The sequence below is a fragment of the Triturus cristatus genome, chromosome 8, assembly GCF_964204655.1.
Source record: "Triturus cristatus chromosome 8, aTriCri1.1, whole genome shotgun sequence".
Taxonomy (NCBI): domain Eukaryota; kingdom Metazoa; phylum Chordata; class Amphibia; order Caudata; family Salamandridae; genus Triturus; species Triturus cristatus.
In genome coordinates, this window is record NC_140591.1 from 693454706 (window position 1) to 693471973 (window position 17268).

General features: G+C 48.4%; 1 protein-coding gene across 1 annotated transcript in view; it reads left to right on the top strand.

Annotated features, from left to right (window-relative positions):
- The window catches only part of TEX30 (testis expressed 30), a 292549-nt gene that overhangs the window by 209501 nt on the left and 65780 nt on the right, over positions 1 to 17268 (top strand). The window contains exon 5 of the mRNA XM_085622100.1: positions 14815 to 15023. Coding sequence (XP_085478226.1) covers positions 14815 to 15023 — 209 coding nt within the window. The remainder of the gene's footprint in view (positions 1 to 14814; positions 15024 to 17268) is intronic.

Sequence of the window (17268 nt, forward strand, 5' to 3'; positions counted from 1 at the left end):
CAAATTGAAAATTATCTATCAAGGTCAAACCAGATACTTTGTCTCTGAAATCCAGGCTCAAGACTTTTTGAACTCACTTTAGGGGGGGTAATGTCGCTTTATCGCTTCATTGGTAAGTCATTTTATTCCTCCTCTCTGGATCTTTTATATGTAAAGTGCAGGGGGGGTGTTGTTCCGGAGTGGAGTGGAGAGGAATATGAATGTTGCTTTTTCTTTTCCCTGTTTTTTTTTAGTGGCTTTTTTTTCTCTTCTCTTCTCAGGATTGTACCACTTATTATTATTAGCAGTCTGACGTGGATGCCGGGGGACTTTGTGTTCCTTTCAGCTCCTCCATCACAAGGACCTAGGTCCTGGTGCCTCACGTAGGGGGTGGTGGTTTGGGGGTGGGGTACCGGGGTGGGGGGGCAGGGGGATTGGCCCTAAAAGTAAAAAATTGCTTGAATGTATACTATAATCGTGGCGCTTTTGTAGGGTTTTGCATTAATAAGGCATGCCTAAGGCCTAAAGGAGGGTTTAAAGCTACTTTATGTGTACTTAGTGGGTTTGGTTCTATATGGGAAATAGATGGTACAGGGTAAGATTTCTTTAGCCTCTCGGAATATATGTGGGCTTAATGACGGCAAAAAAGGGCATTGCTTTCAAAAATTGTTCCAGCTTTGCACATTGATTTACTGTGTTTGCAAGAGACTCATGTCCCCTGGAGTGATCGGGACCTTCACAGAATTCCAGGGTTTGATTTAGTTGGGTGCTCCCGTCAGACATCAAAAATTAGAGGTGTTGCAATTCTAATGAGAAGGGGGGTTGGTGTCTGTAGGAAAACCTGCCAAGATAATTCCGGGAGGTGGGCTATTACAGAGCTGATTATCAATGGCAGATCCTTAACAGTGTGCATGGTGTATGGCTCAAATTTAGATGACCCTGAAGTTCTCCATCATTTGAATGTAGAGCTGGCATTATACTCTCATCCGATTTGTCTGTGTGGGGACATGAACATTAATCTGCCCGCGGATTTAATATATTGTGTGATATGGGATATAGGGGTAAGAAACGCAGGGTCTTTAGTGCACTTCAAGCCCTGACTCAAGAGCATTGCCTGATTGACCTTTGGTTCCACCATAACAAGAATCAAGACGGCTTTACGTATTACTCGGCCCCTCATGACAAAATGGTCCGGTTGGGTTATTTTTTTATGACGGATCAGCTTGCTGATGATTCCTCTATTTCAGCCCCTCCAAGAACTTTATCAGACCACAATCCCTTGATCGTTGAATGCCTGTTTTCTCAAAGTCATGGCACTTCAAGGATCTGGACATTTGAAATGAAGCTTTTAATGGAACAGTCCTATTTAGATCATATGAGGATGTGGATATCTGAGTTTTTAAATATTAATAGGGGGACCGCTTCTGGCACCATTGTTTGGGACACATTTAAGGCCGCGGTTCGTGGAGAGACAAAGAGCTTTTCTGTTTTTCGACGTAAGATGATTCAAGAACAAATTTCTAGTCGAATGGAAGAGCTCAGATTAGCAGAAGTCCAGTTAATAGATGTTATTAAAGATGGACAGGATACAGCCGAAAACCAGGCATTGGTTGCCAGGGCTAGTGTGCTGGAGTTCTTTGGCCAGGACCTTGCTGCAAAATTTTTGCAGTTTCGTACTGAGATGTTTGAGTTAGGTGAAAGATCTGGCAGGGTTCTGGCCAAACGACTCCAGCAGAGGAACTTAGCTAATCGTATTACCAAGATACAAGATCATTTAGGCCGGCTTCAGGATACACCAGAGGGGGTTATGGGTGTTTTTCGTAATTTTTATCACACATTGTATACTGAGGACAACATCGGCATAAATATAGAGGCGGAAGCAGGGGCCTTTTTTCGGGCTATACATACCCATCATCTTACACCTCAACAAAATGAAGTTCTTTCTGCTCCTATAGAATGGGACGAGGCCGAGCTTGCGATTAACTCTTTAGCCAATGGAAGGGCTGCCGGTCCAGATGCAATTCCTCTGGAACTTTATAAGTTGTTCTGTGCAGAGGTCCACCGGGATTTTTTGTTGGTTCTCAGAGACACACAGCACGGCTCCATCCCTGATTCCTGGCGCCAGACTAATATCATTCTTTTCAAGAAAAAAAATAAGCCGGAGCTTGACCCTTCTTCATTCCGTCCCATATCACTTCTAAATACTGACAGCAAAATTTATGCTAAATTCTTGTACACTAGGCTAGCTTCGGTCATTACTCCTTTGGTATCACTGCGTCAGCACGGGTTTATCCCGGGCAGGGATACGGCCGATCATATTCGCCGAGCTATTGCATTACTGGACTGGGCACAGGTCACTGGCTCTCCCATCGGTCTGATCCTGTTGGACGCCGAGAAGGCGTTCGACAGGGTCGCCTGGGGAGTCCTATGGGCGGTTCTTCGTTGGAAGGGCTTTAGCTCTGAATTTATTTGTGCGATTCAATCATTGTATATTGCTCCAGTAGCTACCCTATCTATCTCTGGGCTAATATCAAACTCATTTAACATCAGCAGGGGTACTCGGCAGGGGTGTCCCTGCTCGCCTCTGCTATTTGCCCTATATATTGACCCTTTTTTAAACAAAATTGAACATTCATTAGACATTGTGCCGGTTAGGGTAAACTTCACAGATTATAAAGCTCTGGCCTATGCGGACGATATCGTTGTATTGACCAACGATGTGGCATCGGCCTTCCCTGCGTTACAGACCCTAGCAGTACAATATGGTCAGCTTTCGGGCTTCAAACTTAACATTACTAAAACCCAAGTCATCCAGTCTTCTGCTATGGGCCCGTCTCAAGCCCCTGTGATCCAATCTGCAATATACCTAGGAGTTAAAATTACTGCCTCAGTAAGTGACATCCCAGGTATGAACATTGGACCAGTGATTGAGTCAGTTAATTCTATTTTGACAAGATTGAATAACTTACATCCTTCTTTATTTGGTAGGTGCAATGTCTTAAAGATGCTGGTCCTACCAAAGTTCTTATACCTCTTTAGAACCATTCCTCTTGAGTTCTCTCAATCGAGTATGGCTAGGGCAGAGAGGACCTGTAATAGATTTCTCTGGGGATATCGTCGCCCTCGCAGGGCAGCAAGGTGGATGTGCCTTCCTAGAGTACGAGGTGGCTGGTCAGTACCTAATCTGCTGTTTTATTTCTGGTCTTCATTGATTCAACAGTTTGGCATACCACTGTTTGGGGATAGGGTGGTGGTTCCGCTGTCTTGTAGACCCTCAATTTATGAAATAGGACTAGGAGAGGAAGCCAAGGGGATTTTTTTTTATTTTTTTTTTTTAAACCGTTTATTACAGAATCCAAAAGATATACAAAGATGGGCCTACAACCTTCAGGCCGGCCGCTAGCAAACAGAAAGAGCATATAATACAAACAGTAGAACACACGCTGCGGCAGAAGAGAGATCACAGGAGTTGAAAGAAGCGTTGGCAGCCACACCATCCGGACCCCACACAACGGTTTCATTTTTATATAAATAACGAAGAAACAAGTCCACAAGGCAACCCACAATCGGAAACAATAGCATGTGCTCCCCTGGGGGGGACCCTACCGATCCACAGGAAGATCAAGGGGGGGGATAGGTCGGGACGGAGACAAAGTGAACTCAATGCCCAGAACCAGGAAGACAAGCAGGCTAAGGAGACGGGGCCGGTGACGGATCAGGCATCAGCGGCGGGGTACAGATTCCCCCACGGTAGGCGTTCCAGGGGCCCCACACTTTCACCCATTTCCCAGGCTTACCTCTCGCAACATACACCACCTTTTCCCGAAACATACACCAATCCATGTTGTCCTTCCACGCCGAGACAGTCGGTGACCTCTGGGAACCCCACAATTGCGCAATATCACGCTTGGCCACCATATATCCCAGAGTCACCCACCACGTCTGCGGCACTGAGTAGTCGGTTGGCTCCCACACATTCAGGAGACATCTCCTCGCCTCGGGCAGCAGCGGCACATGCGTAACTGCCTGCAAAACCTCGTGCACACCACGCCAGAATCGCGCCACCTCCGGGCATTCCCACAATATATGGAGAAAGGTCCCCAAAGAACCACACCCACGCTTACACAACCCGTCCACAGCATAGCCCATACGCATCAGACTCGGCCCCGTAACATAGACCCTATGGAGTATCTTGAGCTGGACGAAGCGAAGGCGAGCCGGTATGGCCACCTCTTTCGGGGAGGCCACCGCAGACACCCAGTCCTCGTCATCCAGCTCCAATCCATCAGCCCCCCACGCCTCACAAAGGCCAGTCAGCAGTCCCGAGCGATCATTGATGAGTTTTTTGTAAATTAAGGAAATCGTGCCGTCCGGTACATGCCCATCTAGCACTCTATCCTCCAGAGGGGAGTACTCCGGGATGGAGGCAACGTCCGGGAATACGGAGCACAACGCATGACGGATCTGCATATATCGAAAGTACTCCCTGTCCTGCAACTGGAATTCCGTCTGCAGCACATCGAACGTTTTGAATCCCCCACTCGTCCAGAGATCGCCCACCCTGCTGATGCCTATCATGTCCCACTTCTCAAAGCCCTTCGAGGTCCACAGGGAGCCCAGCCGCTCAGATGCGTATAGGGGCGTCGCCCGGGTCAAACGATCCTTCCACCCCATCGCCAAGTTAGCCGCGTGCCACACTCGCACCATGACCCGCGTGGGGCCCGTCAGACGTGCGTCGAGCGAGCTAGAATAAAGCGTCCGATTATAGTCGCCGCCCGGCAGTAACATTTTATCCATCTCAAAGGCCGGGTTTAGAGCGGGCCCGTAAAGGCCGTGGCAGGGCAACCCCCCCGTCGTACCACGGGAGCGTCAGCTTCGCCAGGGCGATACGCGGTCTACCCTCCCAGAACAGGCGGCGCTGCAAACTCTCCACCTCGCGAAAGTAGCGCGCCGGGACAACGTCCATTGTGTTCTGTAAGGCGTACAGGAAACGTGGCAGCGACATCATCTTAAACAATGCCGCCCGGCCGAGCGGCGAGAGCGGCAAGCGCCTCCAACGCGCGACATCATCCTTCAGGCGCTGGAGGGGGGGGAAGCAAGTTCTGTTTATACCGGGCCTCCGCGTCCAGGGTAATGAAGATACCCAGGTACCTAAATCCCCGCGGGGCAATCTGGATAGGACAACCCCGCGGAAGGATAGGAGCCTCCCCGGAGAGGACATACACACAGGATTTAGCCCAATTGATGACTAGGCCGGAGTTGAGGCCAAATTAGTGCAATACATCAACCAGTACTTTACGCGGGGAAGCCAGGTACAAAAGAATATCATCAGCGTAAAGAGATACGCGGTCCTCATACTCGGGGGTCCATCGGAGAACACGGATAGAAGGATGCCACCGCAGCCACTCCGCCAGGGGCTCCAAGGCAAGCGCGAAGAGGAGCGGCGATAACGGGCAGCCCTGCCGCGTGCCCCTGCCCAGCTCAAACGGAGCCGACACTCTACCGTTTACAGCCACCTGCGCCAGCGGTCCGGAATACAACAATTTCACCCAACCGATGAATCCCGGGCCAAACCCAAACTTCGCCAGCGTCGCCCAAATATATGGCCACTCAAGTGTGTCAAACGCCATAGTGGCGTCCAGGGACGCCAAAATGGCCGGCTCCCGTATGAACGGGACATGCGCGAGCACCCCATGCAAGCGCCGCAGGTTGAGCGCAGTGTTGCGATGAGGGATAAAACCGGACTGATCCTGGTGAATCAGATCGCACACCACGCCAACCAGCCGATTGGCCAACACCTTGGCGAGAATTTTGGGTTCTGCATTCAGCAGCGAAATGGGCCTGTAGGACGTGACCCGGTCCCGCGGCCTCCCCTCCTTGTGAATAACCACGATAGTAGCCAGACGCTGGCCTAGCGGGAGGGAACCCGCCGAACGGGCCGCGAGGAACATAGCACGGAGATGCGGCGCCAGCGTATCCGGTCGCAGCTTGTACAATTCGATAGGAAGACCATTAGGACCCATGGCCTTGCCGGAAGCGACCGAACGTATGGCGAGGGCAATTTCCTCAGATGTTGGGGCGGCGTCCAACGACACTCTGTCCTCCTCCGAAAGGGAAGGCAGCGCGATATCCCTGAGTAGGGCATGGGAATCCTCTTCCGAGCGGGAGGACACCGGGGAATACACCCCACGGAAATATTCAGCGAAGCAATCAACAATTTCTCCCGGTTCAGTGACACACACACCATCCAGTTTCTCAATCGACGGGACAACTCAACTCGCTCTCTCCTTTTTATCCAGCCACGCAATCAATTTCCCAGCCTTATCACCCACATCATACAGTCTCCCCTGTTGCTCTCTACTGAGGCCCCTGGCCGCCTCCGTGACGAGGGCCTTATAGGCCGCCTGCTTGAGTCGGAGAACATGTAATTTGTCATCCGTCACCCCCCATTCTAGATCACCCTCCAACTCGATTATCTCAGTTTCAACACGGGTCACCTCCTCCCGCTCGCGCTTCCGGGAATGGGAAATAAGGGACAGGGCCTCCCCCCGGAGTACCGCCTTGAACGCCTCCCACAGAGAGACCGCCGATGACACAGACCCCACATTATCGTCAAAATATCGCGTAAGGGATTTAACCAACTCTGCGCGAATGGTGGGGTCACGCAGGTACCAGGGATTAATCGGGACCACCCTACCCTCCCCCCTCGGAAGAATGTCGAAGTGCAACAGGAGCGGGGAGTGGTCGGAAATACCCCGCGCCAAATGGTGCACCTCCCCGATCCTCCCCGCATGCGCCGCCGGCACCAGGACATAATCTAGCCTTGAGAGACTGCCATGGGCCCCGGAATGAAAGGTGTACTGTTTCTGTGTAGGGTGTTTCAAACGCCAACAATCCACCAGCCCCAAGGTATCCAAGAGGCCAGACAACCACGCTTGGGCACGGGGGAGATCCCTAGGGGGGTGACGGTCCTCAATTCCGGAAACCACGGCGTTAAAATCCCCCCCAACCACTAGAATCCCCTCCGGAAGGCCAAGGAGGAGGCGCCCCAGATCCGCAAAAGTAGTCGTTTGCAACCCTGGCGGGACATAGACAGAAACAAAAACAATCACTCTGCCCTCCATTCTACCCACCAGAACCGTGTAACGTCCCCTGTCATCATGGAGCACCTCATCAACTTCCAACGGGAGCGAGGTTTTAGCCATAATGCCCACACCCCTTGAACCAGACGTGAAGCCCGAATGGGCCAGAAGGCGGTAGCCCCGTCGATTCATAGCACGAAAGGAGTTGCCAATGAGGTGTGTCTCCTGCAGAAAAACGATATCAGGTGAAATTCGTTTCAGGAACTACAGGACCACACCCCGTTTTATCCTGTCCCCCAGTCCATTAACATTCCAGGACAAAAGACTCAGTCCCCTACCCCCCATCATAGCCGAAAGCGATCAATCGCCCTCCCGAGAGCACTTTAGGAATAGCACAACAATACTTTTGCCTTGTGGTACAAATGAACAATACCCCACCCCAACCCAACCGCCCCAACAAAATTCCCCCCTCCCTGCACCCCTGCATGGGCCCAGACAGCCCCCCCAACTTGCAGTGTGCCTGTCGCCCCTATATAATCGGAACTAGTTAGACCCCCTAGAGGAGGAAAGAGTACCCCCTCAAGACCCCGCACCGCCTCCAAAGGAGGGAAGACGAGTACAACAAACAAAAGACCCTAAGCTTGGCCGAAAGTGGCAGCATCATCCGGAGTGAGCCCCGGCATCAGTACCTCAGACCCGGTCCGGTGGGCAGTCTCCTCCCGCAGCCCCCCCCCCGCCCTCCCGATCATGACCCCCAGACAAAGTGTCCAGCCAGTCCCCGGCCGTTTCAGGACGGTCAAAAAAGTGAGTGCGACCATCCACCTCCACCCGCAGCCTGGCCAGGAAGAGCATGGCGTATTTTAATTCATGCCTCGAAGCCGCCGCTTGACGCCCAGGAAACTCAGTCTCTGCTTCTGGACCGCTTGGGTGAAGTCAGGATAAAAGTTCACCTCCATGTTCTCCAGCTTAATCGGCCCTTGCAGTCTGGAAGCTTGCAAAATCGCATCCCTGTCCCGAAAGTTAAAGATACGGGCAATAAGAGGCCGCGGAGGGGCTCCAACCTTCGGTCTGCCCCCGGGAACTCTATGGGCCCTTTCCACGGCAAAGAATTTACTCAGTCCTCGAGGCTGGAGATGGGTAGTGATCAGGTCCTCCACAAAGAGATCTGCCGCCGACTCCTCCCGTCCCTCGGGCACTCCGATGATGCGGATATTGTTCCTCCGGGCCCGGCTCTCGGAGTCCTCCAGGCGCCGATCCATGAGCGCACTCGCCTGACGGAGCCGGTGCACCTCCGTTTGAAGGGCCGCCACCTCAGTCGTGAGGCCCGACGCGGTGTGGGCCAAAGAATCGACCCGGTCGTTAGTCTTGGAGAGATCAGCTCTCACAAGGTTGACATCAATGAGGACCGCGTCGATTTTGTGCGCTAAAGTGTCGAACTGCTGGCCCACCGAGGCCTTCATTTCAGCAATGGCGCTCATGACGTCTTGCAGAGACAGATCCGTGGGCAAATCCGGGGCATCCGGGGGGCACTCAGAGGACTTGTGCGATCCGCCGGGAGACCCCTTCGGGAGGGTGTAGTGGTCCATGATGTTGGCCTGATGTGCGGCGCCACGCCGGGTTGACTTGGCCTTTAACCGATCCCCATCCTGCTTCGTGGCCATCGTCGCGGGTCTCACACCCGCACCAGCCACGCAGTGGAGAGCAAGCAATCAAGGCCACGAGCTCCGGGGGGCCACCCCAGGACGGCAGAGCGGGCCGCAGCAGGCAGGGAGGCAGGGTCTCCCAGCGAGGCCACCCCAACACAAAGAGCGCCGTGATCCCACTTGCGAAAACGGCAAGGGGGCGCGAAAGTGAAAGTGAAAGTGTGGGGTACGCGACTCGCCAGGCCCAGCCCGCCGTTGTTGTTCACTTTGCCACTGGGTCGCCCCCAAACGCGAATCCGGGGTCAGGAGAGAAGTAGGCCGCAAACTTCAATCGGTGCTCACTCCGGCACCCGAGGTCCGATTCGAAAACCGGAAACGGGTACCACCTCGGCTCAGGCTCACCGACACAGTCCCCTCAACCGATGCAGGATGAAGACAGGATAAACGTAGGAGGTTGCGGAGGTCCTCGGGAGCCTCGCACCTACGCGGCCATCTTGGTTGCGCGCTAGGCTCCTCCGCCAAGGGGATTTTGATGCAAATTCTTGAGCCCAGTTACTATAAGAAGGACCAGGTTCAAGGACAATGTTTTCTGTTTGGCGCAAGATTCGACGCAAATGGTCTATTCCTAACATTAATTTCTATACGCCTTTTACAGCTGCCCCTAATCTTTCAAGATCAGATTACCTTCAGATGAGCGGCCTCTGGACTGGTAGTTCTAGGGGATTTAGTTTTGAATGGGGCTATGGTCCCTTTCTCTTTTTTAAAGGACAAGTTTAATCTTAATACACATGATTTTTTCAAATATTTGCAGATTCGCAGCTTCGTTGATAGATTGAAGGTCCAAACAATCACTATATTTGATAGGATTATCTTGCATGAATTAATCTCAAAGAGGTCTAAAATTGGTGCTATCTACCAACAACTACTACCTGGACTTCCGGGCGATATCCTGTTGCAGAACACCAAACTGGAGGATAAGCTAGGGGTGTCAGGTGTGTATATCACCCAGGCATTTGAACTGTCCAATAAGGTTTTAATTTCTGGATGTTTACGCTCTCAATGCTTCATGGCCTTATTTGACTTGTATTACACCCCGGAGAAGATTTTTAAATGGGGGGGGGGGGTAGAGGGGGACACTTATGTCCGAGATGTGGATTCCCAGCTGCAAACGATATACATATGTTTTTTGCTTGTCCTAAATTGGGGTCCTTTTTTTTGGAGGTAGAATAGTTCATCAACTCAAGGCTTATGATATCAGTTACTCTTTCACCCGAGATGGTGGTCTTTGGGTTAGAAAACAGCGGACCGCCTGTGAGATCTTGTTATGCATCAGCCCTTCTGTTTATTGCGATGTCCTTAGTCCGCCTTTGTATTACATCACAATGGATTAGTCCAGATGCGCCGACCTTTATTAATTGGAGAGCGAGGATTCTAGCTCTCTATAATTTGGAGTCAGCTGTTTGGTGTAGATGGGGAAGAAAGAGGCGGATGTGGGGTCAGAAGATTTGGGCTCCAGTGGTGGAGTAGCTCAGTGAATAGACCCCATTTGGGTTCTGATTATTTCTCTTTCTTTCATGGTTCCTTTCTGGATTTAATGTGCCCTCTAGCCAGGTTTCTTTATGCATATTGCTTTTTGACTTTATATAAGTACCCTTCCATATTTGTTTTTGGAATACCTTTTTTGTATCTTTTGCCATGATTACTATGTTGCTATTATATGTTTTTTGTTTATCAAGCTTCAATAAAAAAAAATTAAAAAGTAAGCTATGATTGACATTACATAAGGTTAGTACACAAAATAACTACATTTGATGTGACTAGATACACGTGATGGTTTAGGAGGCAACAGCTGATCAGCCTTTGGAGAAAATGGGGGTTTAGTTAGGTACAGAGGGTGCATTGTACTGCAACCGATCCCTCACACCAGCTCAGAACAGATTTCTTAATTTCTGTAAGTGCAATATTTGACAGTTGGTCAAAAGTCAAGAAATCCAAGCAAAAAAAAAGACTTCAAAGAAGCATGTATTAACACAGCGATGCTATGATGTAAATAAGGCATTCTTGTACATGTTATGCAAGTAATTTAAGTAGTAAAAGTTGAGGTAATAGTAAAAGTGATAGCCAGACTTCCTTTACGGTGAGTGTTGTCTGCGTCGCAGTCCTCTGGACACATGCAGGGGAGCAGCATTGGTTGCACACCATCGTGCTTATGCTCCTGTACAATCTCCTGGGTGTGCCAAAAGCACAACTTTAAATATTTAGAAAGCTGGTAATATTTCCCGTTACCCCATTATACGGAATTTGTAAAATCCTTCTGTTTGGGCTCAGACGTCCTTCGAGGCATCTGGCTATCCTTTCCCAAGTGTGTGAAGTTAACTATTGCATAACTGGTGTTGCAATGTAACTCTTTATTAATACACACACTGCTGCAAGCAGGCTAAGAGGGGTATGAAAAGACTGCTTTCTACGGCAATGTGAGCTGGTAGAACATCTACACTGATACCTGTTTTTGACTACACAGCCCTTTCCATCACATTTGTGATTCTGAGAACCTCAAGTTACAGGCAGCTTTGTTGATAAAATAACACTCCTCTTCCACCACTATTTTTGTCTTCTCTTCGAAACATCTAATAAGAGTTTTTGCTAAATGTCATTTTCCAGGCAAAGCCTACTACATCTTTCTCACCCTTTGTTGAACCATCATCTTACGCTATGACTTGTATCTCGATGGGCGCATGTAAGGCGGACAATTGCCTTCTGGGGGCTAATTCCTGGCTGTGCCAAAGCACTCCGGACAAAGTATCACAAGACCCCTCCCCCATCTCTTCTGTGATGTTGCCTGCCATCCTTGCTTATCCTCCAGTCCTTCGGTGGGGGGAATGCGGTGTAGGTATTTAGATATTCTTCAAGACTCCCTACCAAAGTAACTTGTTAAGTGTTTTTTGTAAGGCGTTATTTCACCCATGCAGTTATCTCAGTGCCGAGAAGGACCACAGTCGAGCTACAAGGAAGCATGAGATCAGAACAGACAGGGTTTGAGCTGTTTCTTGAAGGAGGTGCAGGAGTTGGTAAGATGGGGAGTCATGGGAAGATTGTGGGGAGCCAGGTTAAAATAAACAAGTGGCAGCGAGCTCTGCATCTTTGGCTGCGTTGGATGTGAGCTAGACGGGTGGCAGACTGGTGGAGGAGACTGGAATATTGCACAAAGAAAATTTGATTACAGAGATAGCGGCTACTCCAGAGGTGAGGAGCTCTCTGGGTGCAGCAGAGAAGTTTAAAGAGGGGCCTTTTCTGAATAGGCAACCAGGAGAAGGCTCTTAGGTTAGTAGTCAAGGAGGTATGGGCAGGCAGATTGATGACAAGATGAGCGGCCGTGTTCTGGATGACCTGGAACCTGTTTGTCAGATAGCCTGGAATGCATACAAACAAGGCTCTACTGTAGACTGAATGATTGTTTATAAAGATCAGAATAACAGGAGTTACCGGGAAGCCACTGAACAACCTTCTTGAGCATCTTGTGGATTCCAAAACAAGAGGTTTATATTGATGTGATTTGATCTCCCATAGTGAGGTTACTATCTAGAATGATTCCAAGAATTTTAGCATAGGAGGAGGAGTGGGGGGGGGGGTCAAGATCTGACGACCACCAGCTGTTGTCCCATAAAGAGGCAGTGATGCCGAAGCTCTTGACCTCCATTTTGTTGCTGTTAGCTTTAAGCATGATGTGCTGCTCCAGTCCAGGCTTTGTCTTTGAATTCATCCAGGTGTAAAGATTTGGTAAAGAGTAACAGTTTGATTGACACCTCTGTGGTGATCAGAGTGAAATTGGAAAGAAAAGTACTGAATGAGGAACAGGAATGTGTGTCTAACAAAGGCAGTAAGTTGAGAGAGGGGATGGTGAAAAGTTGGTGTAGAAAGTGTTAATCTTATGAAGACTTCAGAGAATTTGGTGCAGAAATCCCGAGCCAGTATGATGGGAGCCTTATAGGTTATGGGCTGAGAAAACACTTAATCGATGGCAAAGATCTACCAAGGATGAGTTAGAGCCATGTTCAGTGCGAACCATAAGGGGCAAGCCTAATTTGCCAGTGATAGTTGTTCAAGGGCACCTTTATAGGTAGCCATGTCCAAATTGTTGCAAGAGTGTATCCAGGTGTGTTCCTGCACCATTCACCAGCTCTTCAGGACTCAAAGTTCATCAGACCACCAGCTCGCAGAAGGAGATTTGCAAGAAGCAGAAAAGGTTTTAAGTGGGGCAATGCAATCAAGAGAGTGGATGGTCCATATGTTTAAGAAATGAGCCGTTACAGAGATATTGGATACGCTTGCTGGGGGAGATGGTAAGAACTTCCCTGAATTTGTGCTTGCAATGTTCAACACTCATTCCATCATCTCCTTTGGTTTTGCTTTGTTTGCCATAAGTTGACAGGGTATGCTCAGACGTGGGTCCCTTGCTCACTTTGCCACTGGATTCAAGCTAGCCTGGCTGATGATGGCTGATTAGCCAGAAACCAGTCCCAAGATGCTTGTTTCTGGTCCAGGGAAGACATGGCTTGGCAGTTCAGGCTGGACTGTTCCCATGAGGCACAGGGTCAGACTGATTTGCATATGGCCATGTCTGAACTGGGGTGGCGGAGTGAGCTAAAGAATGATGATGGATTAAACCCATATCAGTTGACTGGGGGTGAGTGCTTGCAATGTTCAACACTCCGTCCATCATCCCCTTTGGTTTTACTTTGTTCGCCCTAAGTTGGCAGGGTATGCCCAGACGTGGATCCCTTGCTCACTTTGCCACTGGATTCAAGCTAGCCTGGCTGATTAGCCAGAAACTGGCCCCAGGATGCTTGTTTCCGGTCCAGGGAAGACATGGCTTGGCAGTTCGGGCTGGACTGTTCCCATGAGGCACAGGGTCAGACTGATTTGCATATGGCCATGTCTGAACTGGGGTGGCGGAGTGAGCTAAAGAATGATGTTGGATTAAACCCAGATCAGTTGACTGGGGGTGAGTGCTTGCAATGTTCAACACTCCGTCCATCATCCCCTTTGGTTTTGCTTTGTTCTTCCTCCATACTCTCCTCTTGTTCACCAGGAGGCTAGAACTCTGAACCCTAAAGGGAATCTTCTGAATCCCCCCAGACCTCCCTTTGAGGCATCCCGTGGATGTTGTCACCACTGATTATCAATCACCACTTTTTATCACCAGTCATATCAGCTCTCAGTGCCTCAGAGTCCCCATTGCTTTCTACTGGAGTTTCTCCTTTTTAGGTCGAGACTAGGCAGCGCATGATCTGCCTCTTCGAGACCTGCTGTAATCAGTCTGTGGACTTCTAATCTGCCCATCTTCTTGCTATTAGCTGCCCGCATTGGCATTCATCCATTCTTTATTCCGATTTGTTGAAGGAATGCATTTTGGTTTCCTGTTTTCACCCATTTAGCTCGTGCCAAGTTCTGTATCCTTACTCTTTAGGTGTTTGTGTCCCTTTGGGGACTCCTTTTTTTTCTTGTGTTTCACTGCCTCAGCGCAGTGCATGCTTCACGTGTGCAGCGCTTTATCTATTTTTTTATGTTTTCTTCATGCTCAGCGCGGCACAAACTTCACGTCCTCTGTGCTGTATAATTTTTTTCCACCCTGTGTCTCACTGTTTGTTTTTAAAAAAAATTGTATGCCGTGTGTTCGACTGTGAGGAAACGACATTGAGACTTGAGGCTAGGAGAAGTGTTCAAAATATAAGATTGCTCAGGCTTGGGGCGTTAAAGTCTTGGCAATGTGGTTTTGTTGGTGAGGGAGAGGATCAGCTGGGTGTCGTCGGTGTAGGAGATGATGTTGAGTCCGTGGTTCTAGACATGGCAGCGAGGGGGGCCATGTAGATGTTCAAGAGAGTGGGGCTCAGGGAAGATCCCTTGGGCACTCCGCAGTTGATCTCTGTAGGTTCTGAGAGGAATTTAGGATTGCACCACTGTCTTGTGTTGATCTTTGCTACAATGTTCCTTGTTCACAGAAAATTTACTGCATTTTTTATGTATTAGTAATTTGTTTCAACAAAGGAAACATACAGACATGGCAACAATGTTTACTGTTTAAAATATATATGAATTTGTATGTGTCCTAGGCCGTTCAATGGGATCGCGGGCTGCTGCTGCTATTGTGAGCAAGTTGCATGAAGATGAAGCTGATTGGAGCTTTGTTAGAGGTCTGATATGCCTGTCATACCCACTCCATCCAGTAAAGGAACAGAGCAAGCTTCGCACTGAGGATTTGCTTCTCGTTAAACATCCGACACTGTTCATCTCAGGGTCTGCTGATGAAATGTGCGAGAAGGTGAGTAGGATCTGTAAAACAGGCTTAAAAATTGAATTCCATTATACAATGATTAGAACATACCCTGTAGAGTTGGGCCAGCCAGCAAATCCATAGAGGGAGTAGAGCCCCGGGTCTGGATTGTGTATAAGAGCCAGAAGACACGCTAAGCAATCAGACAATCAAAGTAAATGACAACTATGATAGGGACTCTTTCTAGTTAAAAAATATTTTTCTGCTTAAACAATTTTGTTTCACAGTCGTGCATTAGTTTGTATTACTGTACATTACCATATTGACATGTTGCAACATATAGTTGTTAAACATGTACTATTCCACACCACATATGTCCTTTCTTTTTTTTAAATTTATTGTTATTGTATTTATCCATCAAACAACCAAATAGACAATACATCAGACAACGAATTGTCTGCTATGTTGATGGTTCATGTGGCAGACTATATAGCAGTTGCTAAGCATTAACCAAACAAAAACAACATGGGAGCATTGCAATCAAATAGTACATTAAATCACATTGATCATATTATATCACAGCAGATGAAATAATATCACTAGCATGTTATGGTTAAGTACATTGTGTGCACAACCCGGACTACCACTAGAAGGTTATTTGTCCAGACAAACCCAGCCGGGTATAGTGTCCCCAGTGATTTTTCTCAGTACACTCTGATGCTTTCATGCAGAGGGTGAAGTTGTAAGTAATCCTTGAGTGGCTGCCATTTGACCCGGGGCCATGAGGTCTCAGGCAATAGTGTGGCATAATCGTCGCTTGTTGTGTTGCAATTGAGAAGATCCAGAAGCCACTTTTTTATCGTTGGTGGGTGTGGTCTACCCTAATTCAAGGAGGATTGACGTTTTGCCAACAGAAGAGCTAATGCTGTGAACCTCCTAATGCATCTTTTAATTGGCTTGACATATCCCAACAATGCCATCAGTGGTGTAGGATGCAAGATTTGCTGGACCATGAGTGACAGGTGGCAGAACACCTCCCCCCAGTATGTCTGAATAACTACACAGTTCCAGGCCAGATGCGCAATGTCAGCTTCCAATGCCGCGCACTTGGCACATGCACTAGAGGTGCTAGGGTTCATCCTGGATTATAACTTCGGGGTAATGTATATTCTGTGGAGGCATTTGTAATGTAACAGTTTGTGTTTGTAGTTGGTCGAGATATACCGCGTCTGTGAACAGCAGTATTGTTGCGTGTTGATTTAGATACCGTATATAGGTTTCCCGATTTATGTCCTTCTATAGGCACAATTCGCATTGCCCATATTTAGGCATAGAAATCCTACCCTTATTTGGGCATTATCCATGCTAACCAAATACAGGCATGGCCACCTACATCCGTTCATCTACGTCACAACGAGTTCTTGGAAAACCAGACTCTTAAGCCTTTAGGACTTCCCCTTGCTTGGATATTGATTTCTCCAAGAACTCATTTATTATGCATGAACATCTATTCCTTAGGGGTTAATTCATGACATTCTTCTGCCTGACTTTTACGTCAATACTGGCATTCCTAAACACCTTCAAGGTATAAATATACCTTCACTTGCCATGGCAAACCACGGTTCGGCTGCCTACTTGCACGACGCGGCTCGCCACGGCAAGTTCGGAAGGAAGTCAAGGCCCGGCCTGACGCACTGACCAGACGCTGTCATCCTCCTCGCAGAGAATCCAGCTCCAGTGTTTCTGACTCCCCTTGCGGGGTGTTAGAGATCGAGACTCGGAAAGAGATTTCAACCTCACTCATTCTAAGGTATGGAGCGGACTAGAACCTAGAGGGACTTTTGGCAAATCTTGGCAACTATAGCTAAAATAGACTATAGACAAACAGCACCTACTTCTTACCTTGTACTACACTTAGGTTAGGTACACTGGGGTAGAACTAGCTAGAAGCATCAGATGAGTATTAACATTTTAGCCTATGTTATTTATGTATGTATTTTATGAATATCTGTCATAGCTACGAACCATGCTATTGCAGTATAATTTTATCTTACTGCTAACGCTGTACGTATTATACTTCGCATTCTGTCTTACGATTGTAGCAGTTCATATCTCTTGCACGAGAAATAAGACTGTTCAATAAACCCTTTTTATTGAAACGCCAGTCTATCTATTTCTGTGTAACTCTGTAGAAACGAAGCATGCACGATTGATTGAGTGAAACTTTTATCTATTGTTTCCACAATTCTGAGATTGTTCCGATTCTAAGGGAAACAAAGATGTCATGTTTATG